This window comes from Vespula vulgaris, chromosome 23, assembly GCF_905475345.1.
Source record: "Vespula vulgaris chromosome 23, iyVesVulg1.1, whole genome shotgun sequence".
NCBI lineage: Eukaryota > Metazoa > Arthropoda > Insecta > Hymenoptera > Vespidae > Vespula > Vespula vulgaris.
This window is the reverse complement of record NC_066608.1, coordinates 1,148,110-1,175,564: the sequence shown is the minus strand read 5'-3', so window position 1 is coordinate 1,175,564 and position 27,455 is coordinate 1,148,110. Positions and strand designations below refer to the sequence as shown.

Below are 27,455 nucleotides of genomic sequence, written 5' to 3'. Positions count from 1 at the left end.
TGAGGCAAGAGGGAATCGATTATAAAGCTGAGAGTAGTAGTCGAGCATTACCATTAGTCGGACCGTCCTTACCTAACGTTGCTTGACTACTGCGAGTAGAGCAAGCTGTTGCACGGAAATAGAATTCACCGAGTTCGCGGTTCGCTAAAATTTCTTCCTATCATTACCGGATAGATTATGTTCGAAAAGATTGGCTGATGAAATTTGATAAAAAGAAAGTACAGTATTTTCTACGACAGATGTCGTATAATATTTGTGCACCCTCTACATCAAAAAGCGACAACAGAGGGACCAGAAGTCGGCACTTTTATTCAGTCGACTAGGACTTCGCATAGCGAAACGAAGACGATTCTTCGAATTAAATATCCCAGGTGATACGAGACGTGATAGTATCTATTTTATTTTCTGCCTGTATATATATATGTATATATAAATATATAAATATATATATATATACATACATCTATATACATGTATATGTATATATATATAATATAACAGATAGTAGTCGTTACTCATTCATTATATCGTCGTAATTCGTTCTAATCGTCGGACGAGATACGGTTAAAATAGAAGAGAGAAAAGGAGAAAGGTCGAGAGAGAGGATCCCGAAAGCTCCTCTGCTAGCCGAAAATCGATCGGCGGCGGCGGCGGCGGCGGCGGTGGCGGCGGCTCATCGACGTGTCGGGGTTAGCGACACCTGGAAAACGCGTGCATCGTGCGATTTCCTCGAGAGATCTTAGATTCTTTAGAATTCTTAGAGTGATCGTTCACCTCGGTGATTTATTTAATGTGTGTGTTACGATATATTTATAAGTAACGTTGTTGAGTAAGTATAAGGGGATAATAAGGAAGGGTGGTTCTCGTTATCATCGTGCCCTGTCATCGTCCTGTCAGCCGACGAACACTTTTTCACGATCGAACTATAAAAGTGGGGTATTTTTATCGTGGCATTCAACGTGGCGTGTTTCTTCGTGACATTACTACTATCACAATCGGCAAACGAGGGAAGCGGGTGGGCAAGGAGTATAATAAGAGAGGAAAGGGTGCAGGTGCAGATTGCTAAACTCCAAACTCGAGGGAGAAGGGCCAAGGAAATTTTGGGTAAAGGCAAATTTTTGTCAATCTTAAATAAATTCGGAATGCGTCGGAGGATGGCAGAAAGAAACAGGCCTCGTGTGGTTTCAACGTGAGAAGGAACGTGGATCCTCCTAGGATCCTTGAAACGAAAAAAGAAAAAAGGGAGAAATAAAAGAAGCGAAAGAAATCAAACAGGAAAATAACGAAGGTCCTTAGACCTGATTAGGGAAGAGGAAGAGGAGGAGGACGACGAAGAGAAGGACGAGAAGAAGGAGGAGAAAGGGGAAGAGGTTCCTCTCAACGTGGAATGACAATAAAGGGGTGCCGTACCAACGTCCGGCGTGTCCTCCTATTATGCACGCGCTGGATTTGAGTCTACGAAACACCTCGAAACTTTTATTCCCCATTGGGATGGCAGTTGGCACACTGACGGATATCGCTACGAGATTGGTGATCGCCGGTTACATACTTGCGGTCGTCCTCGTGTGCGTTCACGCCAGTAGCAACTGGGACAAGGACGACGATTTAGGTAAATAAGACAAATTTTTTTCTTTTACGGTAAACGCTAAACCTTTTCTAATTAATACCGAGAAATGCCTTTCGTGTTACATGCATTGTATCCTTGTATAGAATATAATAATTCATGTGTAACTCCTGTTATATATGTCAGATAATTTTTATATCAATGTATTTCCTCACTTTAAACAAATCAATTTTATCAAGTGACATATTTTCGTCATCAATAACAATAAAGATATTTCGTTAAGTTAAATAGGACACCTGTATACCGAAGTTCTTTTTTTAATCATATTATAAAAATATAAGTCACCATTTTTGCATCAATGTTATTAGTACATTAGTATTTGATGAAGCGACGTTATAAGAAAACAGGTGACTATTTGCGTGTCGTTTTATATGACATATATCCGTGTTATATTAGAAGCTATTATTGTATATTCTAATTTTATTTCAAACTATTATTCATCGTTAAAAATTTTGAAAAATATCTAATAGAAGAGTAAAATATACGCGGATTACGGTTGATCATAAAAGTATTCCTTCACTTGATCGTCTTGAATTGCTCTTCTTTTTCTACTTCAAAATTATTCTTTATACTTAAAAACGTTAAAAAGTTTTCTACGTAAATTACTCGATAAATTGTTCATTATTGTTTTATCTGATTTTTCTAGTTGCAACCTTCGAAGTGAGTGCCGTTCTTGGGCGTACCGCCAGCTTGCCTTGTGACATTGAACCGTCCACGCGAGAAGATCGCGTTTATATGGTGCTATGGTTCCGAGATTATGCGGTGAAGCCGATATACAGGTAAGTGTATCTATACTTGTAAAAATCAATAAATTCATATTTAAAAAAATATTTATCCTTGTAGCTTTGACGTACGAGGGAGAGCTTTCAACAAAGCTCTAAATTGGTCAGATAGCAATGCAGTAGGACCCAGAGCTTATTTTGTGACAGTCACAAAACCAGCTGCTCTATCTTTAGAAGCTGTTCAGTTGGATGACGAAGGGATATACAGGTGTCGAGTCGATTTCAAAAAATCACCGACGAGAAATTTTCAAGTGAATCTAACAGTTATTGGTAAGACATGCATAATTAAACATACATATAATATAAAAAAATTCATATTAACAAAAAATAAATAAATCATGTTAATATTTGCTTGTTAACATTATTTTCAAAGATATGAAATAATATTTTATGTAAAAAAAATCACGTAGAATATTTTCTTTTTTTTTTTTTACAGTTCCCCCACATCAACTTCTCATTTATGACAGTTCTGGAGTGGAAGTAGATAAGACTGCTGGTCCTTTTCAAGTTGGTATGGAATTTGGTCTCTCCTGTGAAGTAAGAGGAGGTACTCCATTGTTATTTTCTATTTTATTAAAGGATAACGATATATCTTTATGAGGAACATTATCGCAACTTTACAAGGAACACTCGATCATAATCTCTTTTTTAAAGGAAAACCAACTCCAATTGTAAGCTGGTTAGTGAATGAGAAGGAAGTAGATGGAAGATTAGAAGAAATAGGACAAAATATCGTGGTTAGCAAATTGACTGTACCTCAGTTACGAAGGGAGCATCGTAACACCATGTACAAATGTCGAGCTGCCAACACAAATCTGATACCTCCTTTGGAAAAGAGCGTCCTTTTAGATATTTACTGTAAGTAATTTCAATATCTACAAATAATACCGAGATATCGATGAAAAAATTCGTGACGAATTATTTTCCATCTTCAACAAGAAATACGAAATTAAAATGAATCTAATTTAAGAAAAATATCCTCTTTTTAAGAAACAGCATTATAATTTTTCAAACAACTCGATAAATATAATTCATACAAAAATGATAAACGATATTTTTTTTTTTTCAGTAAAGCCTCTGTCCGTAAAAATATTGTCAAAACTATCAGTCCTAGAAACAGACAAGAATTACTCTATAGGCTGTGAAACTGCAGGATCACATCCTCGAGCAAGAGTTACATGGTTGAAAGGAAACGTTCCCTTTAGAAATGTCAAGGTCAATAATCCTTTTCTTTTTTTTTTATTTATTATTACATTTATGCAATATGATAAATATCTATAAATTTGTTAAAACGTAAATTGGATAGGTACTGGACGATGGTAACTCTTCAGTAGTGTTAAGTACGTTAATATTCAGTCCCATACCAGATGACAATTCTCAAATTCTCAAATGTCGAGGTGAAAATCCGGAATTGCCTGGTGCATATTTAGAAGATTTTTTCCAATTAAACGTTGTTTGTAAGTACATTTAAACAAGTCTCGTATATAGATTTCATTAAATAATTAACATCAATAAGAATTATTTACAGTTCCACCAAAAGTTCAACTACATCTGGGTAGTACATTGAAAGCAGAAAATATAAAAGAAGGTGATGACGTCTATTTTGAATGCAAAGTTCGAGCTAATCCAGAACATCATAAAATAACATGGAGACATAATGTAAAAAATAGTGGAATATTTATAAATGTTAAAACGATTTGGAAAAAGATTTAAATTTTGCTTTCTAAAGAATGTATTTGAGAATATTTATTTTGATTATATTTTTTTATTAGGGTGCAGTATTAACTCAAAATTATTCAGCTGGGATAATAATGAGTACACAGAGTCTAGTACTTCAAAGTATAGGACGTGACAATGCAGGGAATTACACGTGCCTTGCCAGTAACGATCGTGGAGAAACTACAAGCCCTGTTGTTCCTTTACGAATACAGTGTAAGTAAATGAACATCAAAGTTTCAATCTAAAAATTTTTCATTTAATTTATATACGTGTAATTTTTTGGGGGGTTTTACAGTTGCACCTGTTTGTAAAACAAGTCCTACAGTAATTGGTGCGTCGTTGGAAGAATCAGTAAAGGTTCGATGCGAAGTTGATGCAGATCCTAACGAAGTGGATTTTGTTTGGGAATTTAATAATAGCGGTGAAAATTTTGAAGTAGCTCCGGCAAAATTAGATAATAATAATGGTACCATGAGCGAACTGATTTATACACCAGTTTCTGAAAGAGATTACGGAGCTTTAACATGTTGGGGTAGGAATGCGATTGGTAAACAAGAAACACCATGCACGTATCATGTTATTCCTGCAGGTAATATTGATAATGGGATATTCTAAAAATAGATTTTTATGAATGTCATTGATCGTTATGTTATAGCGAAGCCAAGTCCTTTAAACAATTGTACTATAAAAGCATCGTTAAATCAGAGTTCAGAGATATTAGAAGTCGAATGTGTACCGGGATATAATGGTGGACTTCCTCAAGAATTTCGTTTAGAGGCTTACGAAGTAGCATCTGGTTACTTACGTCTCAATGTATCTAGCGTATCTATCGACCTTCCAATTTTTCGAATAGCAGTTGCAGATCTATTACCTGCAACACACTTTTATTTAGTTGCATATGCTGTCAATGCTAAAGGTCGAAGTGAAGTGTTTTTATTGGAAGATATTATGTTAAGAGATTCGGAAAAGCACACAGGTATGTTTAATAGAGAACGACATAAACAAAGTTTTATAACTCAAATCTTTCATTGGAAAGAATTTATTCATTTTTGGGAAATGAATTCTTTTTTAGATAGTGGAGTTAGTATGATTCCATTAATTTTACTACTTATCGGATGTCTAATGGCTTGTCTAATAGCAGTACTTTTTGTAATGATGATGATATATCGTCGTCGAGGTAGCACATCACCTGCACACATCGAGCCATACATGAAACAACCGATTATAACTCCCCCAGATTCGAGAAATAACTCGATGCTTGACGTTACTCATGGGGACCATACCTATTTTGTTGAATATACTTTGAAACAGGTCACTGATTATGCACTTAATAAACAACCTGATATTATACAATCACCACAAGGTACAATCATTGTAGAAGATATTTTCTTTTCAAAGATAATATCTATTTGTATTGTTTATAATTAAAACAAATTTTTTATACAGATCAAGAAAAAATGAAACGTGAACCACAATTATTTTTACCAGTAAGACCAGACACATTGTTTGCGCCATACGATATTCACAAACAAGGCCTTCAAACAAACAGATGTAATGTAAGTACTGATAGAGAAATATTTGTTTGAATTGAATATATAACTTATATTTAAACAAAAATTAAAACTAGATATACTACTTTATAAAATTAACGCTAAATTATTTTATAAAGATTTTTGTATACTTTATTTTATTATTGTTGTTGATCATATTAAAGCTCTGCAATCTTTTTATTACAGTTAAATCCATTTTCCACAAGACCCTGGGAACCGATCAGTTTTAAAGCAGATCGTAATTTGATGAAAGAAATTATTATTGCAAACTCTATACCTGGTCCAGAAAGTTGTGTGTAAAATCTTTCGAATAAATAGGACAAACATATCAAGATGGCCAATTTCATAGCCTAAAGAATCATTCAAACATATTGACGAGGAATCACATGTCATCGAATCGTGAGAAAGATATCTCCTAATGAAATCAATTACACAGCGATTTGTGGATATTGAAATAATTAATGAAGAACATCAAAATGACTAATCGCATAATTTAACTAAACGCTACACGTGATGTATTATTCCAAGTCTAATATATTTTGTGTCAAGTCTTGCAAGTCTTTTATTATTTGGTATTCAATGATCATTTGAATTTTTTATATTATTTGGAATGCACAACGAATATTTAAAACGAACTTTAAGTTACAACGAAAATCTTCTTGACTCTTATTTCATTGTTAAAATTGATAATAATAATATCTTTTGTACATATTGTGATAATACGATTTATATGATATGATACCTATTATAATACGAAGACAAAGTGACATAATAATATTGGATAAAAAAAATGTAAGATTGGTATCGTCATTAGGATGCTATAATCTTTATATCCAGATTAAAAAATGCCAAAAAAGAATAAAAAAAGAAAAAAAAAGAAAAAGAAATAATAATAAAAAATTACAAAGAAACATACATATACAAAGAAAAAGATAATAGATCTGAGATTTTTTGGATGTTTTATAAAACATATGTGATAATATAAATTAGTCCTGTCTCTAAAGATATGCTGCGATGTTAATTCTAAATTGGCAAAAACATTCAATATGTTCAAAATACTGTACGTTTAGTATAAAAATATCTACATAATATTAAATAGAATCGATTATTGCCGCAAAGAAATGCTTTAAGAAAACTGCTACAGATTATAAGCAACAACAAGGTACCAATAAACAATGTTGCTAAAACAAATCTGCTAGATAAACGAGAGTAAATGTATTCCATCCAGGTTTGAGATGAAATCAATGTTTTGGAAATCGTATGAAATAAGGACACTGGCATTTTTTCCGTTTGATCTTCTCTAAATGATTGATCTTCCATCCTATACCGAAACATTTTTTCTTGCGTGTTATTTACAATTGGAAAAATCTGTTGAATATACAATATATGGCACTTGATTCATAAGTAATATTAATATATTACTTATATATAATAATATTATATTATTTATTATTAGTACGAAAAAATGTAATTATCTTATAGCATTTATATTTATATTAGCTCAAAGCATCGATCGAATATCTTTTTTTATATAGAAATTAATTTCGTCAAAGGTTATGAGAGAATATAATTTTGAAATTATTTGAAATATTTATCCTTCCTTATTTTTGTTAATTAATCGATGTATATAGATAGTACAGATAAAAAACAAATCGTACTTGCATATCCCTGAACTCATGTATTTGTCTTCGTACCAGTTGTATCACTTTACACTTCTTATGTTGCAAATTCGTGATAAATTCATCGAAAGTATAATCTTCATCTTGACAAATTTTAGTTTCTAAGCCACCATCGCACACGTTATCGTCGCACATTCTTCGCTCTACTTTACCAAATCTATTTCTAATAATTTAATATAATATATTGGACTAATACATTTCTATGTGAGATCTATCAAAAACGTAAATACATAATTTTTTATATTATAAATTAATTCCTACGCATGCGCGCAAATATCTAATGAGATGATATTGACAGTGCCGTATGAAATTAAACGTAAAACGAGCCATTGCGTAAGGGCCCTTTCATGTAGGTATAGTATTTATTTCCCGCGTCTTTTTAATACCATGACAAAATGCAACAATTTAAATAAAGACTGAAAATATTAACAAAAACTTTTTTACACAATTTCATTAAAATTATATAGACAGATTTTTAATATCAATTACAGAAATACATCAGATTTCATCCTACATTTAAATATGTATTTATACAATTCAATGTAAAACAAAATTATTTTTTACAAAATTATTTTTTTCACTTATGAATACAATTATCATTATATATATCCATATTTTTATAAAAAAGAATTTTACTTACCTAGTTTTTATATATCACAATGGTGTACATGTTTTTTATAGATTTACAAAAAAATATTCTCTTTAATTTACTCTTGGTTTCTTTTCTGGTGGTGGTTTCATATCCTTTTTTTCAACCTTCACTTCTTGTTTAATTTCAGTAGCTATAAAATGATAAATAATATGGAATTATAAAATTGTGAATTTTTTTTAGAGATTCAATTAATTAATGCTTCAAGTAATTAATGTTTACTAGTTTCTGTTGCCTGATGTGCTGGTTTTGGTACAGGTAAAGGAAATTTACGTGTAAGTTCTCCAAGTAACATATCTACTCTTTGACGCTGAAATAAGGAACTTGGTTCTTCACGTACTGGTGTTTCTTTCTTAGCAGTAATGGATTTTCCATTTTTAAAATCCCAATAATATCCTTTACTAGGATGATAACGGGAACATGAACTAGCTTCTTCAAATGCAGATTGTAAATGATGAACTGTGGAAAGCTGTATTGAAGCAACCGCAATATATTAAAGAAAAGAATGTTCTATAGAAGAAATATTCTCTTTCTCTCATGCCAATGCTTACCAATTTAGAACTAACGATTGATGCTAAATCTGGAGCTTGATATACAACACCTGCAATGATATAATAATCTGCAAGTGGTGCAGCTAAAGTAGGAGAATGACGATGTTGTTTTCTAATTACATATAAAATAGGTTCTTGAACGTGTAGAAGAATATATTCCAAGCCAGTCATATTTCTTAAAAAATCAATAATAATTTATTTAATATATTTAACTTATTAACCTTATATATATTACGCTATAAATGAAATCCATTCTAAATTACATTCTTACGTTAATTGATCGGGACTTAGACGTTGCATTTTTACAATTTCGTTATTACATGTCCTATCATAAAAAGGATTACTTCGTTCAGAAAAATAATCCATTATATTGCTTGGATTAAGTACTGGGATCCAGGCACTGTCGTGCCAAGAAAACCCCAAAGGATTTTCTGCAAAAGAAATACTCATTGAAATTTTACAGATGATTAATAATAATTTATATTAATATAATTTATATTAAATAATGGTTCATTTATTTAAATAAATAGAAAAAATAACATATACTCAATATCTTAAGATATATAGATTTAGAGGTTATAACCTATGAATTCAGTATAAATTAAAGAAAATAACGAATTAGAAAAAAAATATTAATATATTTATATAAATAAATACCTGTGACTGCAGATCTTCCAGATATCATATTTAACTAACAAAATGCCCTTACAATGTTTCAGTTTCACTCAATTTTAATGCTACGATTAAAATCTTACGTCCGTTGACTAAAGAATACGCGAACCTACCTATTACTTGTCGCGTATGCGACTACAGCGACAGATACGACAGAAATATGAACTAATAAGGAAACACTGAACATACTCTACAATTATTACATCTATGTATAAGTTTGTTTCGATTATAAAGTTTTCAAGAGTAATCTAATAATGGAGTTTGTATGTGAGAGAAACTTTTGTATATAATAAAAATATTTTCAAGATAGGAGCTATCTTTTCTAATGATCTTGTAAGTTAGATTGAAATAAATTAATATATCCACACACGTATATAAATAACTGCTACTAATCGAGTAATAATCATCGAATTATAAAACAGTATCGAATTATACACAGCAATATACATAGCATATAACAACAGTATGATTAACAACGTAAAATGTAGATACTCTAATGTATACTTAAAAGCGAAAAGAAAAATACTTTAGAAACATATAAAAATATGCAGCCATTCGCTCGGTAGTACTTGCGATTTAATATCTTCCTAAGTATAATTTCAACATAAATTTCAATATATCGCAAGTACTACCGACCCAGGTCCCACCACTTGGAGGTTGCTGCATCTGGGGACCCACGGGCTAAACGGGGGCTCTACTCTAAAATTCGCGTGACCGGCGTGATCAAGTAATCGGCGTTCTATAAAACGAAGTCCCCGGTAGGACTTTTAATCGCGCCCGAACACTCCCGGGAGTGTTATAATAACGGTGACTCTACTCTAAATTCGCGTTCGCGGCGTCCACGTACCAACCGAGAATTCAGGCGGCTAACAGGAGGAGGATCAGTCCACGCTTACGGATAGCAATTCCATACCGCTCGGCAGCACACGAACCGACACACGACCGGTCATTATTCGGTTTAGCAATCAAACGAAGTCCTTTACCGTAGGACTTTTATTCGCGCCCGAGAACACCACGCCTATGCCCGCCGACACAGGCATGAGTGTTCTTCCTATCCTGCCCGTATTCGCGTCTAGCAATCGATTATGAAACGAACCTTTCGACGATACATCGGATCTGCGCCGATAGATCGAAAACCGCGAAGAAGAGAAAGAGGAAAAGAAAACAGAAATATGCGCGCACGTGAATACGACAAAACTCAGAAGAATAGAAAGAAAGGATATCCGGAAGTTATAATATAACACAGGCACGTGTGAAAACGATGAAATTGAAATGAAAAGATGGACATAGAAAAGAAAAGAAAAGAGAAAATGAATTCGACCGAAGTCAGAGTACGGAAATTGAGCTGGATTTTTCGGTACAGAAAGAAGGAGACCCGCACAGAAGCCCACGCCCAAGGGCCCATCCCAAGGGACCCACCCGAGAGAAACTATGATAATTATTCTCGAATAATTATTTCAATTATTACACAGCTTTCAATGAATAGAAATGACTGCGTATTTACTGCCGAATATATGGAAGGTGTAAAAAAGAATGTGAAACGTACGTACTTCGATATTTAATTTGGAATTATATAGAAGAAATTTTAGATAAGTCTTAGAGAACGCAGCCATTCGCTCGGCAATACTTGCACACCAAAAGATTTGACGAAACGCAAGTACTTCCGACCCAGGTCCCACCGCGTGGAGGTTGCTGCAGTTGGAGACCCACGGTCTAACGGGGTCTCTACTCTGAAATTCGCGTGATCGGCGTGTTCAAATAATCGGCGTTCTATAAAACGAAGTCCCCGGTAGGACTTTTAATCGCGCCCGAACACTCCCGGGAGTGTTATAATAACGGTGACTCTATTCTAAATCCGCGTTCGCGACGTCCACGCACTAACCAAGACTTCAGGCAGCTAACTGGAGGAGGGTCAGTCCACGCTTACGGATAGCAAGCCATACCGCTCGGCAGCACACGAACCGACACACGACCGATCATTTATTCGTTCTGGCAATCAAACGAAGTCCATTACCGAAGGACTTTAATTCGCGCCCGAGAACACCACGTCTGTGCCCGCCGACACAGGCGTAAATGTTCTTTCTATCCTACCCGTATTCCGCGCGGATATATCGAGATTTGCGAAGAAGAGGAAAAGAAGAAGAGAAAGAAAAGAAAAGGAGAAGAAATGACAAGAGAGGAAAGCCAGAACGTGCGCACACGTGAAAAAGATGGAGCAGAAAAGAAAAGAAAGAAAAGAATATCCGTAAGATGTAATGGAACACATGCACGTGCGAAGAAGATGAAATTGGGAAGAAAAGATGAACATAAAAGATCGACGAAAACCAGAGTACAAAAACCCAGCTTGATTTTTCGATGCAGAAAGAAGGAGACCCGCACAGAAGCCCACGCCCATGAGCCCCCTCATGGGACCCACCCGAGAGAAACCATAATAATTAATCCCGATTAATTATTACATTATAGAGCTATGCGTTACAATGAATATAAATGACTGTCAACTTATTGTAGAAAATACAAAAGATGTATGAAACCATGCGAAATGTAACTTAGAATTACATGGAAAAGATATTGGAAAAGATTTTGAAATGTGCAGCCATTCGCTCGGTAATACTTGTATCTCATAAGATTACGACATAACGCAAGTATTACCGACCCAGGTCCCACCGCGTGGAGGTTGCTGCAAGTAGAGACCCGCGGACTAACGGGGACTCTACTCTAAAATCCGCGATCCGAGATGCCTTTCCGCTTCGGGAGCTTCAGATTTCTCAGCAAACTGGAGATGTATAAAACCCCGCTTACAGATCGCTCCACCGTCCACTCCGTCGGCTTCAGACATCTCGAGACACGACCGGTCGTGTCTAATTCGATTTCAAAATCAAAACGTAGTCCTCGGCAGGACTTTATCTCGCGTCCGCGAACACCCACGCGTGTGCCGGCCGTCACACGCGTGAGTGTTTTACCTATCATTCGCGTACGGAAGCAAGGAGGCATACCCTCCCTGCATATAATAAGAATTATATGCAGAGAGGTTCCATTAACTTCCGTGTAAAAATCCCACGATGATCGGTCCCTCGGACACCTAATCTGAAACAGAAAAAGAATTAAAGAAAACATAAATTTAAAAGAAGAATTAAAAAGTTAGTAAAAATTCAATATTAAAGCAAATATTTAAAAGACAATAAAAATTAAATATAAGAGCAAAAATTAAATATAAGAGAAAAAATTAAAATATAAAAATTAAATATAAAGAAAAAAACTAAAAAGATAAAAATTAAATATAATAGCAAAAATAATATGTAAAATTACATGTAAAATTATATGCAAAAAGACATTTACATTCAAATACTTTCCTGTAAAAATTTAATTTCACGATGATCGGTCCCTCGATGATGGCTCCCTCGATGATCTAACCTGAAACAGAAAGACAGTATCAAAAGATGATCAAAAAGGGTAAAAAGAAAAGAGAAAAAGAAGGAAGAAGAGACAAAAGAGAAAAGAAACTGAGAGTATTTGCGGAAATGTGAGTGAAAAAAGTAGAATTTCGAACGATGAATGTGTATCTCGAAGAATGGTTAACTCGACAGAGTAACATAATTGAGTTCAATTTTTCCCTAGCGAAAGAACGAAACCCGCCTAAGGCCCACACCCGAGGGCCCCTCCCAAGGGTCCCACCCAAGACTAATAATTAATAATAGTTAATAAAAGTAATAAATATAATAAATAAAAGTATATAATCAATATAATTATCAAAAATCTATAATTAATAAAAGTATATAAGTAATAAAAGTAAACATGGATAAATATAAATGACAGAGAACATATGTGTTATAGAAAAGTTTTCTGTCCGTTTCGGTATTAATTTTATAACAATATTAATTTAAACTTTTGATATATTCAATCTATTTATCTGTTAAAGTATGATTAGCAATTTAAAATATAATTAATTTAAATTATTCTAATTGAAATTTGTCAGAAAAGAGATTTTGGAAAGAGATTGAAATATGCAGCCATTCGCCCGGTAGTACTTGCGCTATATGATTGTATATACAATTTCATTATAGATTTTAGATAACATATATAATTTAATTAAAGATTTTAGAAACAATTTGACAGATTTCAATATATCGCAAGTACTACCGACCCAGGTCCCACCGCGTGGAGGTAGCTGCATCTGGGGACCCACGGGCTAACGGGGAGTCTACTCTACAATCCGCGATCCGAGATGCCTTTCCGCTTCGGGAGCTTCAGATTTCTCAGCAAACTGGAGATGTATAAAACCCCGCTTACAGATTGCTCCACCCTCCACTCCGTCGGCTTCAGACATCTCGAGACACGACCGGTCGTGTCTAATTCGATTTCAAAATCAAAACGTAGTCCTCGGCAGGACTTTATCTCGCGTCCGCGAACACCCACGCGTGTGCCGGCCGTCACACGCGTGAGTGTTTTACCTATCATTCGCGTACGGAAGCAAGGAGACATACCCTCCCTGCATATAATAAGAATTATATGCAGAGAGGTTCCATTAACTTCCGTGTAAAAATCCCACGATGATCGGTCCCTCGGTCACCTAATCTGAAACAGAAAAAGAATTAAAGAAAACATAAATTTAAAAGAAGAATTAAAAAAATAGTAAAAATTCAATATTAAAGCAAATATTTAAAAGACAATAAAAATTAAATATAAGAGCAAAAATTAAATATAAGAGAAAAAATTAAAATATAAAAATTAAATATAAAGAAAAAAACTAAAAAGATAAAAATTAAATATAATAGCAAAAATTATATGTAAAATTACATGTAAAGTTATATGCAAAAAGACATTTACATTCAAATACTTTCCTGTAAAAATTTAATTTCACGATGATCGGTCCCTCGATGATGGCTCCCTAGATGATAGCTCCCTCGATGATCTAACCTGAAACAGAAAGACAGTATCAAAAGATGATCAAAAAGGATAAAAAGAAAAGAGAAAAAGAAGGAAGAAGAGACAAAAGAGAAAAGAAACTGAGAGTATTTGCAGAAGTGTGAGTGAGAAAAGTAGAATTTCGAACGATGAATGTGTATCTCGAAGAATGGTTAACTCGACGAAAATCACAGTAACATAATTGAGTTCAATATTTCCCTAGCGAAAGAACGAAACCCGCCTAAGGCCCACACCCGAGGGCCCCTCCCAAGGGTCCCACCCGAGACTAATGATTAATAATAGTTAATAAAAATAATGAATATAATAAATAAAAGTATATAATCAATAAAGTTATCAAAAATCTATAATTAATAAAAGTATATAAGTAATAAAAGTAAAGATGTATAAATATGAATGACAGAGAACATAAGTGTCATAGAAAAGTTTTCTGTGCGTTTCGGTATTAATTTTATAACTTTATTAATTTAGAATTTTAATATATTCAATCTATTTATATGTTAAAGTATGATGAGCAATTTAATTTATATGTTAAAGTATGATTACAAATTTAAATTATTCTAATTGAAATTTGACAGAAAACAGATTTTGGAAAAAGATTGAAATACGCAGCCATCCGCCCGGTAGTACTTGCGCTATGTGATTATATATACAATTTTGTTATAGATTTTAAATAACATATATAATTTAATTATAGATTTTAGAAATAATTTAGACATAGATTTCACTATATCGCAAGTACTACCGACCCAGGTCCCACCGCGTGGAGGTAGCTGCATCTGGGGACCCACGGGCTAACGGGGAGTCTACTCTAAAATCCGCGATCCGAGATGCCTTTCCGCTTCGGGAGCTTCAGATTTCTCAGCAAACTGGAGATGTATAAAACCCCGCTTACAGATCGCTCCACCGTCCACTCCGTCGGCTTCAGACATCTCGAGACACGACCGGTCGTGTCTAATTCGATTTCAAAATCAAAACGTAGTCCTCGGCAGGACTTTATCTCGCGTCCGCGAACACCCACGCGTGTGCCGGCCGTCACACGCGTGAGTGTTTTACCTATCATTCGCGTACGGAAGCAAGGAGATATACCCTCCCTGCATATAATCAACATTATATGCAGAGAGGTTCCATTAACTTCCGTGTAAATATCCCACGATGATCAGTCACCTAATCTGAAACAGAAAAAAAATAATTGTAGTGCTAAATATAAGATCGAAAATTTAAAAGATAATAAAAATTAAATATAAAAGCAAATATTAAAAAGATATTAAAAAAATTAAAAAGTTAATAAAACAAATATAAAAACAAAAATTAAAAAGTTAACAAAAGTTAAATACAAAAGCAAAAATTAAAAATATAATAGAAATTAAATATAAGAACGAAAATTATATATAAAATTATATGCAAAAACTTCCCTGTAAAAATTTAATTTCATGATGATCGGTCCCTCGATGATCTAACCTGAAACAGAAAAAGTATAAAACAGAATGAGAAACAGATATAAAGAAAATAGGAAAAGAATAGACAGACAGAAAAAGGAAAAAAGAAGGGAAAATTTGCGTATGTACGCATGAGAAAAATAGAATTCCGAACGTTGAGTGTGTACCTTGAAGATCGGTCCAGTTGATAAAGATATAAGAATATCGTAATTGAATTCGATTTTTCTTCAGTAAAAGAACGAAACCCGCCTAAGGCCCACACCCGAGGGCCCCTCCCAAGGGTCCCACCCGAGAGAAGATAGAGGAGTTAATGAACAATTTAATCAACTGTTTAAAATAATTGTTCAATCTACGATATACAGCCATATGCTGGGTAATACTGGAATCCTATTAGGTATCTTTCCTGTAAAAGCGAGACAAGAATATGCTATGTATTTCAATGTTCTTGTTTCATTCCCATGTGCACTTTTATTCAGTGTACTTTCAGTGGTCCTCACAATTGCCATATTTTATACGTTCCGAAATTATTACTTTATATTGAAACTTAATTTTATAAAAATAAAATTACGGATTTAATTGATCTTTAGAAAAAAAGTATGGGAAAAATTTATCACTCGGCTTTAATAATAACGATGTATAAAATACGTAAAACTTCTATTCGCAAACGCGTGGCACTGTGAGATGGGACACGGAATGAATAGATCTTCTTAGTTTCTGAAAATTATAATATTATTATATAAGAGCATTCTGAGTGACAACATGGTATAATTAAAATATGACTAAGAGTTATTCTCGAAGTGTTCTGTCGAAACTTCGAAAATAACTCTATAGTTTAATAGTTGCCCTCTTGAGCCACGATTTGTGGGGGCCTCTTCGGCATATAGCCTCTTCTTTGCTTCGTGCCCTAACAACTACTATAGAACATTTGTACTATCGTCAACTATCGCCAAGAAACTAGAACTATCTCTTATTCTAAAACGTCGAAGGAAACTAACAAATCTAACGCAATTCTAAACCAATCCTGAAACGAAAAATCGAGAAAGCATCGGTAGAGAAACGAGAATTAATATATTAATTGCTGAAAATCCTAAGCTAAAAATCGATTAACTTGTTCTATGTTCTACGCGTTGTGATTTTACAAGTCTCTTTGTCTATTCTCTACTCTATTCTTTCAAAAGCAATGACTCTACTCTACTTTACTCTTTCAAAAGCAATGACTCTACTGAGACTTTTCTTTTATTAATGAAATTGATTAATCTTTATCTAAGAATGTAATGAAAAATCGTTGGATGCTCCTTCTTACAAGCGATTATTCTAATTATTAGAAAATAAATTATACAATCTCGCTTGTAATCCAGAAACCATCCATCGCGAATGTCTTCTTGCTTACTTATTATTAAAATTCACGAATATCGCGATTTTTGTACTATTCTCGCGGGACAAAATTATTTAAAAATGCATTCAAATATTTAAAATTTCAAATAATTATTGTTAACGCGTTTAAGCAAGAAGACTCTATCCTGATCTAATAAATAAATAAAAAAATAACGAACCATTCACGAGTAAATCTCCGAAGAAATTTACTCGTGGTCACTCAATGCTCCTTTATTATAAAATACAACCAATCACTCGTGCCGATTCGGACCTTTCGTCCTCGACATGATTGAGTGATCGGAGGGACTTAAAAATTAACTTACTACTTGAGAAGTTCTGCGATGGCTCCAAAACACTGGACCGCGATTTAGGTCGAAATTGAGGGTGGACGATTTGTAGTTGGTTGAAAATGAGGTAGGTCGACATCGAAGTTGGTCGAGATCCTCTTCAGTGATGCACTGACTCTAATTCGCGGTAGTTATTTATTAACGAACGGTCACTGAATTTATTTCGCGAAACTCTACTATATATTATAAATACAGTCTGTGCGACTGTTAAAAAATCAAAAAAACTACGCGAACAAACACTGACTCTAAAGACTGCATTGCACGCAGTCTATGCAAAAACACTTATGGTTTAAATCGCGACACGCGAACGAACAAACACTGCTTCTACTTCGCGATAAATTTATTTTAGCGATACTAACACTCGATTACATCATTGCAACGCGCGCGATTGCAACGAGGTTCTGAAACAAAAATACAAACGAAATAATTAGTATCATTGTTATAATGAAAACTGTATAAATCATTCAACAAATATATGATAGAAAAATATACTTACTTTAAGTCTTCGTTAATACTCGCTCGAATTCGGCATCGTGCGAAAATTTCTAAGTCCACACGAGGAGATAGATTTTCAAAGTCCCCCAAAGGTGCGAAAATTTCTAAGTTCACTGGTCAAAGTCCAACGCACAACTGAACCAGGAACTATACAGGTCGGCCAAAGACCCGATATTGTTGTCGTCTCTCGAAGCCATGTATCCCCACTTCGCATTTAAGTCCAAAATCAAATAAGCTGTTATATATTTGAATTAACTGTTCGTTAATACTTGCACGAATGGCATCCGCTAAAATTTCTAAGTTCACTGGTCGAAGTCCAACGCACAACTGAACTAAACTAGTAACTGTCAAAGTCGTTCAGAGGTCCGATTTTGTTTTCACAAAGAAAATTATCCCCACTTCACAATTTAATTTTAAAATAAAATATTTCTCTGTTATAGAAACAACATTGAAATATGCAACTATTTGCCCAGTGTTATATGAGTCCTTGGCAACAGTTAAAGAAGAAGAGGAGAAAAAAAAGGAAAAAAGAGAAAAAAGAGAAAAAGTAAAGAAAGAAGAAGAGAAAAATAGCACTGCAAAGATACTGAAACAGTAAACCGGCCAAAAGTCCACACGAGACAAACAAGAATTAAACGTTCTCAAAAATAACTAATATAAGAAATAAAAGTAAATAATTCGAATAATTAATAAAAGTATATAATTAATAAAAGTAAATAAGAATAAATAGAAATGATAATAAACATAAAGACGACAGAAAAGATTTCTATGCGTTCTCTTAGAAAATTAATTAAAAATTTTGTTATATTCAAATTTATTTATCTGTGTATTAAGTATAACTAACAATTCAAAATGTAATCAATTTAACAGTTAATTGAACTTAGAGATATTGTAAAAATATAGAAATATGCAGCCATCCGCCCGGTAATACTTGCGTTTTAAAATTATATGTATAATTTAGTTACAGACTTTAAATATAATTAAGACATAGATTTCGATATATCGCAAGTATTACCGACCCAGGTCCCACCGCGTGGAGGTAGCTGCATTTGGGGACCCACGGGCTAACGGGGACTCTACTCTACAATCCGCGATCCGAGATGCCTTTCCGCTTCGGGAGCTTCAGATTTCTCAGCAAACTGGAGATGTATAAAACCCCGCTTACAGATTGCTCCACCCTCCACTCCGTCGGCTTCAGACATCTCGAGACACGACCGGTCGTGTCTAATTCGATTTCAAAATCAAAACGTAGTCCTCGGCAGGACTTTATCTCGCGTCCGCGAACACCCACGCGTGTGCCGGCCGTCACACGCGTGAGTGTTTTACCTATCATTCGCGTACGGAAGCAAGGAGACATACCCTCCCTGCATATAATAAGAATTATATGCAGAGAGGTTCCATTAACTTCCGTGTAAAAATCCCACGATGATCGGTCCCTCGGTAACCTAATCTGAAACAGAAAAAGAATTAAAGAAAACATAAATTTAAAAGAAGAATTAAAAAGTTAGTAAAAATTCAATATTAAAGCAAATATTTAAAAGACAATAAAAATTAAATATAAGAGCAAAAATTAAATATAAGAGAAAAAATTAAAATATAACAATTAAATATAAAGAAAAAAACTAAAAAGATAAAAATTAAATATAATAGCAAAAATTATATGTAAAATTACATGTAAAATTATATGCAAAAAGACATTTACATTCAAATACTTTCCTGTAAAAATTTAATTTCACGATGATCGGTCCCTCGATGATGGCTCCCTAGATGATAGCTCCCTCGATGATCTAACCTGAAACAGAAAGACAGTATCAAAAGATGATCAAAAAGGGTAAAAAGAAAAGAGAAAAAGAAGGAAGAAGAGACAAAAGAGAAAAGAAACTGAGAGTATTTGCGGAAATGTGAGTGAAAAAAGTAGAATTTCGAACGATGAATGTGTATCTTGAAGAATGGTTAACTCGACGAAAATCACAGTAACATAATTGAGTTCAATATTTCCCTAGCGAAAGAACGAAACCCGCCTAAGGCCCACACCCGAGGGCCCCTCCCAAGGGTCCCACCCGAGACTAATGATTAATAATAGTTAATAAAAATAATGAATATAATAAATAAAAGTATATAATCAATAGTTATCAAAAATCTATAATTAATAAAAGTATATAAGTAATAAAAGTAAAGTGTATAAATATGAATGACAGAGAACATAAGTTTCATAGAAAAATTTTCTGTGCGTTTCGGTATTAATTTTATAACTTTATTAATTTAGAATTTTAATATATTCAATCTATTTATATGTTAAAGTATGTTGAGCAATTTAATTTATATGTTAAAGTATAATTACAAATTTAAATTATTCTAATTGAAATTTGACAGAAAACAGATTTTGGAAAAAGATTGAAATACGCAGCCATCCGCCCGGTAGTACTTGCGCTATGTGATTATATATACAATTTTGTTATAGATTTTAAATAACATATATAATTTAATTATAGATTTTAGAAATAATTTAGACATAGATTTCACTATATCGCAAGTACTACCGACCCAGGTCCCACCGCGTGGAGGTAGCTGCATCTGGGGACCCACGGGCTAACGGGGAGTCTACTCTAAAATCCGCGATCCGAGATGCCTTTCCGCTTCGGGAGCTTCAGATTTCTCAGCAAACTGGAGATGTATAAAACCCCGCTTACAGATTGCTCCACCGTCCACTCCGTCGGCTTCAGACATCTCGAGACACGACCGGTCGTGTCTAATTCGATTTCAAAATCAAAACGTAGTCCTCGGCAGGACTTTATCTCGCGTCCGCGAACACCCACGCGTGTGCCGGCCGTCACACGCGTGAGTGTTTTACCTATCATTCGCGTACGGAAGCAAGGAGACATACCCTCCCTGCATATAATAAGAATTATATGCAGAGAGGTTCCATTAACTTCCGTGTAAAAATCCCACGATGATCGGTCCCTCGGACACCTAATCTGAAACAGAAAAAGAATTAAAGAAAACATAAATTTAAAAGAAGAATTAAAAAGTTAGTAAAAATTCAATATTAAAGCAAATATTTAAAAGACAATAAAAATTAAACACAAGAACAAAAATTAAAAAGACAAAATTAAATATAAGAGAAAAGATTAAAATATAAAAATTAAATATAAGGACAAAAGCTAAAAAGATAAAAATTAAATATAATGGCAAAAATTATATACAAGAAGACATTTACATTGAAATACATTCCTGTAAAAATTTAGTTTCACGATGATCGGTCTCTCGGTCACCTAATCTGAAACAGAAAAAGAATTAAAGAAGACATAAATTTAAAAGAAGAATTAAAATAATAGTAAAATTCAATATTAAAGCAAATATTTAAAAGACAATAAAAATTAAATCTAAGAACAAAAATTATATGTTAAATTACATGTAAAATTATATGCAAAAAGACATTTACATTCAAATACTTTCCTGTAAAAATTTAATTTCACGATGGTCGGTCCCTCGATGATGGCTCCCTAGATGATGGCTCCCTCGATGATCTAATCTGAAACAGAAAGACAGTATCAAAAGATGATCAAAAAGAATAAAAAGAAAAGAGGAAAAGAAGGAAGAAGAGATAAAGGAGAAAAGAAACTGAGAGTATTTGCGGAAATGCGAGTGAGAAAAGTAGAATTTCGAACGATGAATGTGTATCTCGAAGAATGGTTAACTCGACAGAGTAACATAATTGAGTTCAATTTTTCCCTAGCGAAAGAACGAAACCCGCCTAAGGCCCACACCCGAGGGCCCCTCCCAAGGGTCCCACCCAAGACTAATAATTAATAATAGTTAATAAAAGTAATAAATATAATAAATAAAAGTATATAATCAATATAATTATCAAAAATCTATAATTAATAAAAGTATATAATCAATATAATTAATAAAAGTATATAATTAATATAATTAATAAAAGTATATAAGTAATAAAAGTAAACATGGATAAATATAAATAACAGGATTTTATATGTGCCATAGAAAAGTTTTCTGTGCGTTTCGGTATTAATTTTATAACTTTATTAATTTAGAATTTTGATATATTCAATCTATTTATCTGTTAAAGTATGATTAGCAGTTTAAAATATAATTAATTTAAATTATTCTAATTGAAATTTGTCAGAAAAGAGATTTTGGAAAGAGATTGAAATACGCAGCCATCCGCTCGGTAGTACTTGCGCTATGTGATTATATATACAATTTTGTTATAGATTTTAAATAACATATATAATTTAATTATAGATTTTAGAAATAATTTAAATATAGATTTCACTATATCGCAAGTACTACCGACCCAGGTCCCACCACGAGGAGATAGCTGCTTAATTATGATGTCTTACATGTTTCGTAGCAATGATTTGAATATAGAATTTAATTTTACAAAAATAACAAAGTATAAATTTAATTGAACTTTAAAAAAGAAAATGTAAAGAAACGAAAAATTTACAACTCGATTTTACTAATAAAAATGAATAAAATATGTAATAATTCTATTCGCCAACTCGTGACAAGCCGGGATTTTACGTCGTCCGAGTTTCTGAAATCAACATTATTATTAAATAAGAGCATTTTGAGTGACCACATAGTAAAATTAATATATGACTAAGAGCCATTTTCGAAAGGTTCTGTCGAATCTTCGAAAATAACTCTATAGTTTAATAGTTGCCCTCTTGAGCCACAATATGTAGGAGACTTTTTGACATACACCCTCCTGTTTGCTTCCTGCATTAACAACTACTATACAACATTCGATAACAATAATTAACGATCCTTATTCTAAAACGTAGAGAAAAACTAATAAATCTAACGAAATTCGAAAGCCATCCAGAAATTTACTAGTGATCACTCAAAGCTCTTTTACTTATTAATTACAACCAATCACTCGTGCCGATTCGGACCTTTCGTCCTCGACATGATTGAGTGATCGGAGGGACTTAAAAATTAACTTACTACTTGAGAAGTTCTGCGATGGCTCCAAAACACTGGACCGCGATTTAGGTCGAAATTGAGGGTGGACGATTTGTAGTTGGTTGAAAATGAGGTAGGTCGACATCGAAGTTGGTCGAGATCCTCTTCAGTGATGCACTGACTCTAATTCGCGGTAGTTATTTATTAACGAACGGTCACTGAATTTATTTCGCGAAACTCTACTATATATTATAAATACAGTCTGTGCGACTGTTAAAAAATCAAAAAAACTACGCGAACAAACACTGACTCTAAAGACTGCATTGCACGCAGTCTATGCAAAAACACTTATGGTTTAAATCGCGACACGCGAACGAACAAACACTGCTTCTACTTCGCGATAAATTTATTTTAGCGATACTAACACTCGATTACATCATTGCAACGCGCGCGATTGCAACGAGGTTCTGAAACAAAAATACAAACAAAATAATTAGTATCATTGTTATAATGAAAACTGTATAAATCATTCAACAAATATATGATAGAAAAATATACTTACTTTAAGTCTTTGTTAATACTCGCTCGAATTCGGCATCGTGCAAAAATTTCTAAGTTCACTGGTCAAAGTCCAACGCACAACTGAACCAGGAACTATACAGGTCGGCCAAAGACCCGATATTGTTGTTGTCTCTCGAAGCCGTGTATCCCCACTTCGCATTTAAATCCAAAGTCAAATAACCGCAAGGATTGAGATTTGAATGGTGGAAATTCGTGGCATGAATGGACCCACTGCCAAAGGCGGCCGCCTTATATTTCCCCCAAGTGGTACAGTATCCCCACCACTCCGCTTAATTCTACAAAGATAGAAATCGTATAAAATATTGAATGAATGAGTAATCGATTAATTTGCTTACATTACTCTTTTCTTTTCTTTGCAGAGCATGCGTACCGCGAGGATTGAGATGTGATTGGTGGAAATTCGTGGCATGAATGGACCCACTGCCAAAGGCGGCCGCCTTATATTTCCCCCAAGTGGTACAGTATCCCCACCACTCCGTTTAATTCTACAAAGATAGAAATCGTATAAATTATTGAATGAATGAGTGATCGATTAATTTGATTACATTACTCTTTTCTTTTACTTGCGGAGCGTGCGTACCGCAAGGATTGAGATTTGAATGATGGAAATTCGAGGCATGAATGGACCCACTGCCAAAGGCGGCCGCCTTATATTTCCCCCAAGTGGTACAGTATCCCCACCACTCCGTTTAATTCTACAAAGATAGAAATCGTATAGATTATTGAATGAATGAGTAATCGATTAATTTGCTTACATTACTCTTTTCTTTTACTTGCGGGGCGTGCATACCACGAGGATTTAGATTTGAATGATGGAAATTCGTGGCATGAATGGATCCACTGCCAAAGGCGGACGCCTTATATTTCCCCCAAGTGGTACAGTATCCCCACCACTCCTTTTAATTCTACAAAGATAGAAATCGTATAGATTATTGAATGAATGAGTGATCGATTAATGTGCTTACATTACTCTTCTCTTTTACTTGCGGAGCGTGCGTACCGCAAGGATTGAGATTTGAATGATGGAAATTCGAGGCATGAATGGACCCACTGCCAAAGGCGGCCGTCTTATATTTCCCCCAAGTGGTACAGTACCCCCACCACTCGGTTTAATTCTACAAAGATAGAAATCGTATAAATTATTGAATGAATGAGTGATCGATTAATTTGATTACATTACTCTTTTCTTTTACTTGCGGGGCGTGCATACCACGAGGATTTAGATTTGAATGATGGAAATTCGTGGCATGAATGGATCCACTGCCAAAGGCGGACGCCTTATATTTCCCCCACGTGGTACAGTACCCCCACCACTCCGTTTAATTCTACAAAGATAGAAATCGTATAGATTATTGAATGAATGAGTGATCGATTAATTTGATTACATTACTCTTTTCTTTTACTTGCGGAGCGTGCGTACCGCAAGGATTGAGATTTGAATGATGGAAATTCGCGGCATGAATGGACCCACTGCCAAAGGCGGCCGCCTTATATTTCCCCCAAGTGGTACAGTATCCCCACCACTCCGTTTAATTCTACAAAGATAGAAATCGTATAAATTATTGAATGAATGAGTGATCGATTAATTTGATTACATTACTCTTTTCTTTTACTTGCGGAGCGTGCGTACCGCAAGGATTGAGATTTGAATGATGGAAATTCGAGGCATGAATGGACCCACTGCCAAAGGCGGCCGCCTTATATTTCCCCCAAGTGGTACAGTATCCCCACCACTCCGTTTAATTCTACAAAGATAGAAATCGTATAGATTATTGAATGAATGAGTAATCGATTAATGTGCTTACATTACTCTTCTCTTTTACTTGCGGAGCGTGCGTACCGCAAGGATTGAGATTTGAATGATGGAAATTCGAGGCATGAATGGACCCACTGCCAAAGGCGGCCGCCTTATATTTCCCCCACGTGGTACAGTACCCCCACCACTCGGTTTAATTCTACAAAGATAGAAATCGTATAAATTATTGAATGAATGAGTGATCGATTAATTTGATTACATTACTTTTCTCTTTTACTTGCGGAGCGTGCGTACCGCAAGGATTGAGATTTGAATGATGGAAATTCGAGGCATGAATGGACCCACTGCCAAAGGCGGCCGCCTTATATTTCCCCCAAGTGGTACAGTATCCCCACCACTCCGTTTAATTCTACAAAGATAGAAATCGTATAGATTATTGAATGAATGAGTGATCGATTAATGTGCTTACATTACTCTTCTCTTTTACTTGCGGAGCGTGCGTACCGCAAGGATTGAGATTTGAATGATGGAAATTCGAGGCATGAATGGACCCACTGCCAAAGGCGGCCGCCTTATATTTCCCCCACGTGGTACAGTACCCCCACTACTCGGTTTAATTCTACAAAGATAGAAATCGTATAAATTATTGAATGAATGAGTGATCGATTAATTTGATTACATTACTTTTCTCTTTTACTTGCGGAGCGTGCGTACCGCAAGGATTGAGATTTGAATGATGGAAATTCGAGGCATGAATGGACCCACTGCCAAAGGCGGCCGCCTTATATTTCCCCCACGTGGTACAGTACCCCCACCACTCGGTTTAATTCTACAAAGATAGAAATCGTATAAATTATTGAATGAATGAGTGATCGATTAATTTGATTACATTACTCTTTTCTTTTACTTGCGGGGCGTGCATACCACGAGGATTGAGATGTGAATGCTGGAAATTTGTGGCATAACTTGACCCACTGTCAAAGGCGACCGCCTTATATCACTTTGCAGGTGGCAGTGTATCCCCACCACACCGTTTCATTCTACAAAGATAGAAATCGTATAGATTATTGAATGAATGTGTGATCCAATTATGTACTTACATTACCTCTTTGATACTGCTTACGGAAAACGCGTGCTACGTGATCTGCAATGTGCACTCGTCCCAATTCGAAGCAAAATTGAACCTACCGTTAAAGCCGGTCCGTCTATATTGTCGTCACGAATGGAAGAGTACCCCCACTACGCCATTTCGTTCTGAAACAAAACAAATCGTATAGAATATTGTATGAATGAGTGATATAATAATGTGCTTACATTACCTCTTTGTTACTACTTATAGTAAGCGCGTGGTCCGAGAACTGCGATGTTTACTCGTCGAAATTGGAAACAAAACAGAATTAGTAATTGTCAAGGGCACTCAAAAGCTCGACTTTGTCGTCGTCACACATAACCAATGAATGTCAATTCAATTTTAAAATCGAAAAGAAATAAATTAAAATTATTTTATGTTTACGAGTGTTCCGTGTTATTTAATGTTTTACGAAATTTACTATTGTTTAAATATTATTTTATTTAATATCGCATACTTTTATTTTTTTTTAACACATCTAAAATTATCGGAAGTATTAATTTAAAAATTATTCCCTTTAAGAAGAGAGAGCTTCGATCTTTTCTCTTGCGTGTACGAAGGAAGACTGATTCAATAACCCCCAAAGTCAGTCAAAAGCTTGTTTTTATTAACATTACACTTTCCCACAACTGCGAATTCAAAATGTTTAATTATTGAAACTTTCAATTAAGATTACTTTATGTTCATCGTTTAATACCAACTTTGGAATATTCGAACTTGTGTACTATTGTTTAATTACTAGTTCACTACGAACATACATCTCTACGTACATGCAGATTGTTTAAATAATTATAAAATTAGAAAAAGTGTAAATTATTTCGACAGAATTAAAAATTTAAGCGTTTATAATATATTATTAGGCTTAAATATGCATTAATGTAATTTTTATGCGATTATACAGAGGGTTAGGAATTATCGTTACATAATTGTTAATTACTAGTAAAGTTCAAGTAATGCTATACTTATCTTAAATAAATGTTAAATAATCGAAAATAGCGTTTACTCTAATCTCATTTTATTTATCCTAATATGAAATAACGAAATAATAGAATACTTGAGATTCAATAATTGTTGCACTGATCAAAGTTGCTTAAATGTTTTCTTCTTCGTTATATTATTTGCATGACTGATTGGTAATGAAGACGAGAATAAAATTCGTATATCTCGTATATGAAAAATATTAATTATTCAAACTTACTTGTATGAGAAAAGAGGTCGTAATGCGAAAGATAACTGATTCAAATTCGATGTGTTG

General features: G+C 34.2%; 2 protein-coding genes and 1 long non-coding RNA gene across 5 annotated transcripts; 1 reads left to right on the top strand and 2 right to left on the bottom strand.

Moving 5' to 3' along the window:
• The first annotated feature begins 39 nt into the window (after positions 1 to 39).
• On the top strand, positions 40 to 6,228 carry LOC127071858 (contactin-1a-like). The gene is made up of 14 exons (XM_051011618.1): positions 40 to 1,609; positions 2,271 to 2,403; positions 2,468 to 2,676; positions 2,843 to 2,953; positions 3,061 to 3,264; positions 3,476 to 3,621; positions 3,713 to 3,863; positions 3,935 to 4,065; positions 4,179 to 4,338; positions 4,421 to 4,714; positions 4,781 to 5,101; positions 5,198 to 5,488; positions 5,572 to 5,681; positions 5,862 to 6,228. The coding sequence occupies exons 1-14, from the start codon at positions 1,435 to 1,437 to the stop codon at positions 5,973 to 5,975; spliced, it is 2,550 nt and encodes an 849-aa protein (XP_050867575.1). The 5' UTR covers positions 40 to 1,434; the 3' UTR covers positions 5,976 to 6,228.
• A 1,105-nt stretch (positions 6,229 to 7,333) lies between these two features.
• LOC127071865 (mediator of RNA polymerase II transcription subunit 6) lies at positions 7,334 to 9,361 on the bottom strand. Of its 2 annotated transcripts, XR_007785261.1 has the most exons (6): positions 9,212 to 9,361; positions 8,826 to 8,985; positions 8,555 to 8,729; positions 8,226 to 8,472; positions 7,995 to 8,136; positions 7,334 to 7,770 (listed from the first exon to the last, which is right to left on the bottom strand). XR_007785261.1 is itself a non-coding variant. In XM_051011634.1 (5 exons), the coding sequence occupies exons 1-5, from the start codon at positions 9,237 to 9,239 to the stop codon at positions 8,057 to 8,059; spliced, it is 690 nt and encodes a 229-aa protein (XP_050867591.1). In that variant the 5' UTR covers positions 9,240 to 9,361; the 3' UTR covers positions 7,803 to 8,056. The 2 variants fall into 2 exon arrangements, 1 of the variants encoding a protein (XP_050867591.1); XM_051011634.1 differs by lacking the exon at positions 7,334 to 7,770 and having other exon boundaries at positions 7,803 to 8,136.
• A 13,948-nt stretch (positions 9,362 to 23,309) lies between these two features.
• Positions 23,310 to 26,319, bottom strand: LOC127071763 (uncharacterized). 2 transcript variants are annotated; one of them, XR_007785220.1, is made up of 5 exons: positions 26,172 to 26,319; positions 25,996 to 26,111; positions 25,121 to 25,270; positions 23,686 to 23,800; positions 23,310 to 23,590 (listed from the first exon to the last, which is right to left on the bottom strand). It is a non-coding gene; the product is annotated as an uncharacterized LOC127071763 (long non-coding RNA). The 2 variants fall into 2 exon arrangements; XR_007785219.1 differs by lacking the exons at positions 23,310 to 23,590; positions 23,686 to 23,800 and adding an exon at positions 24,095 to 24,220 and having other exon boundaries at positions 25,996 to 26,319.
• Positions 26,320 to 27,455: the final 1,136 nt, after the last annotated feature.

Excerpts from the sequence above, each read along its gene's own strand:
- LOC127071858 (XM_051011618.1), top strand. The coding sequence starts at position 1,435 with ATGCACGCGCTGGATTTGAGTCTACGAAACACCTCGAAACTTTTATTC. Across the intron at positions 4,715-4,780 it reads GTATCATGTTATTCCTGCAG|CGAAGCCAAGTCCTTTAAAC; the intron begins GTAATATTGATA and ends GTTATGTTATAG. Across the intron at positions 5,682-5,861 it reads TTCAAACAAACAGATGTAAT|TTAAATCCATTTTCCACAAG; the intron begins GTAAGTACTGAT and ends TTTTTATTACAG.
- LOC127071865 (XM_051011634.1), bottom strand. The coding sequence starts at position 9,239 with ATGATATCTGGAAGATCTGCAGTCACAG. Across the intron at positions 8,986-9,211 it reads TGGAAGATCTGCAGTCACAG|AAAATCCTTTGGGGTTTTCT; the intron begins GTATTTATTTAT and ends TTTCTTTTGCAG. Across the intron at positions 8,730-8,825 it reads CTAAGTCCCGATCAATTAAC|AAATATGACTGGCTTGGAAT; the intron begins GTAAGAATGTAA and ends TGATTTTTTAAG.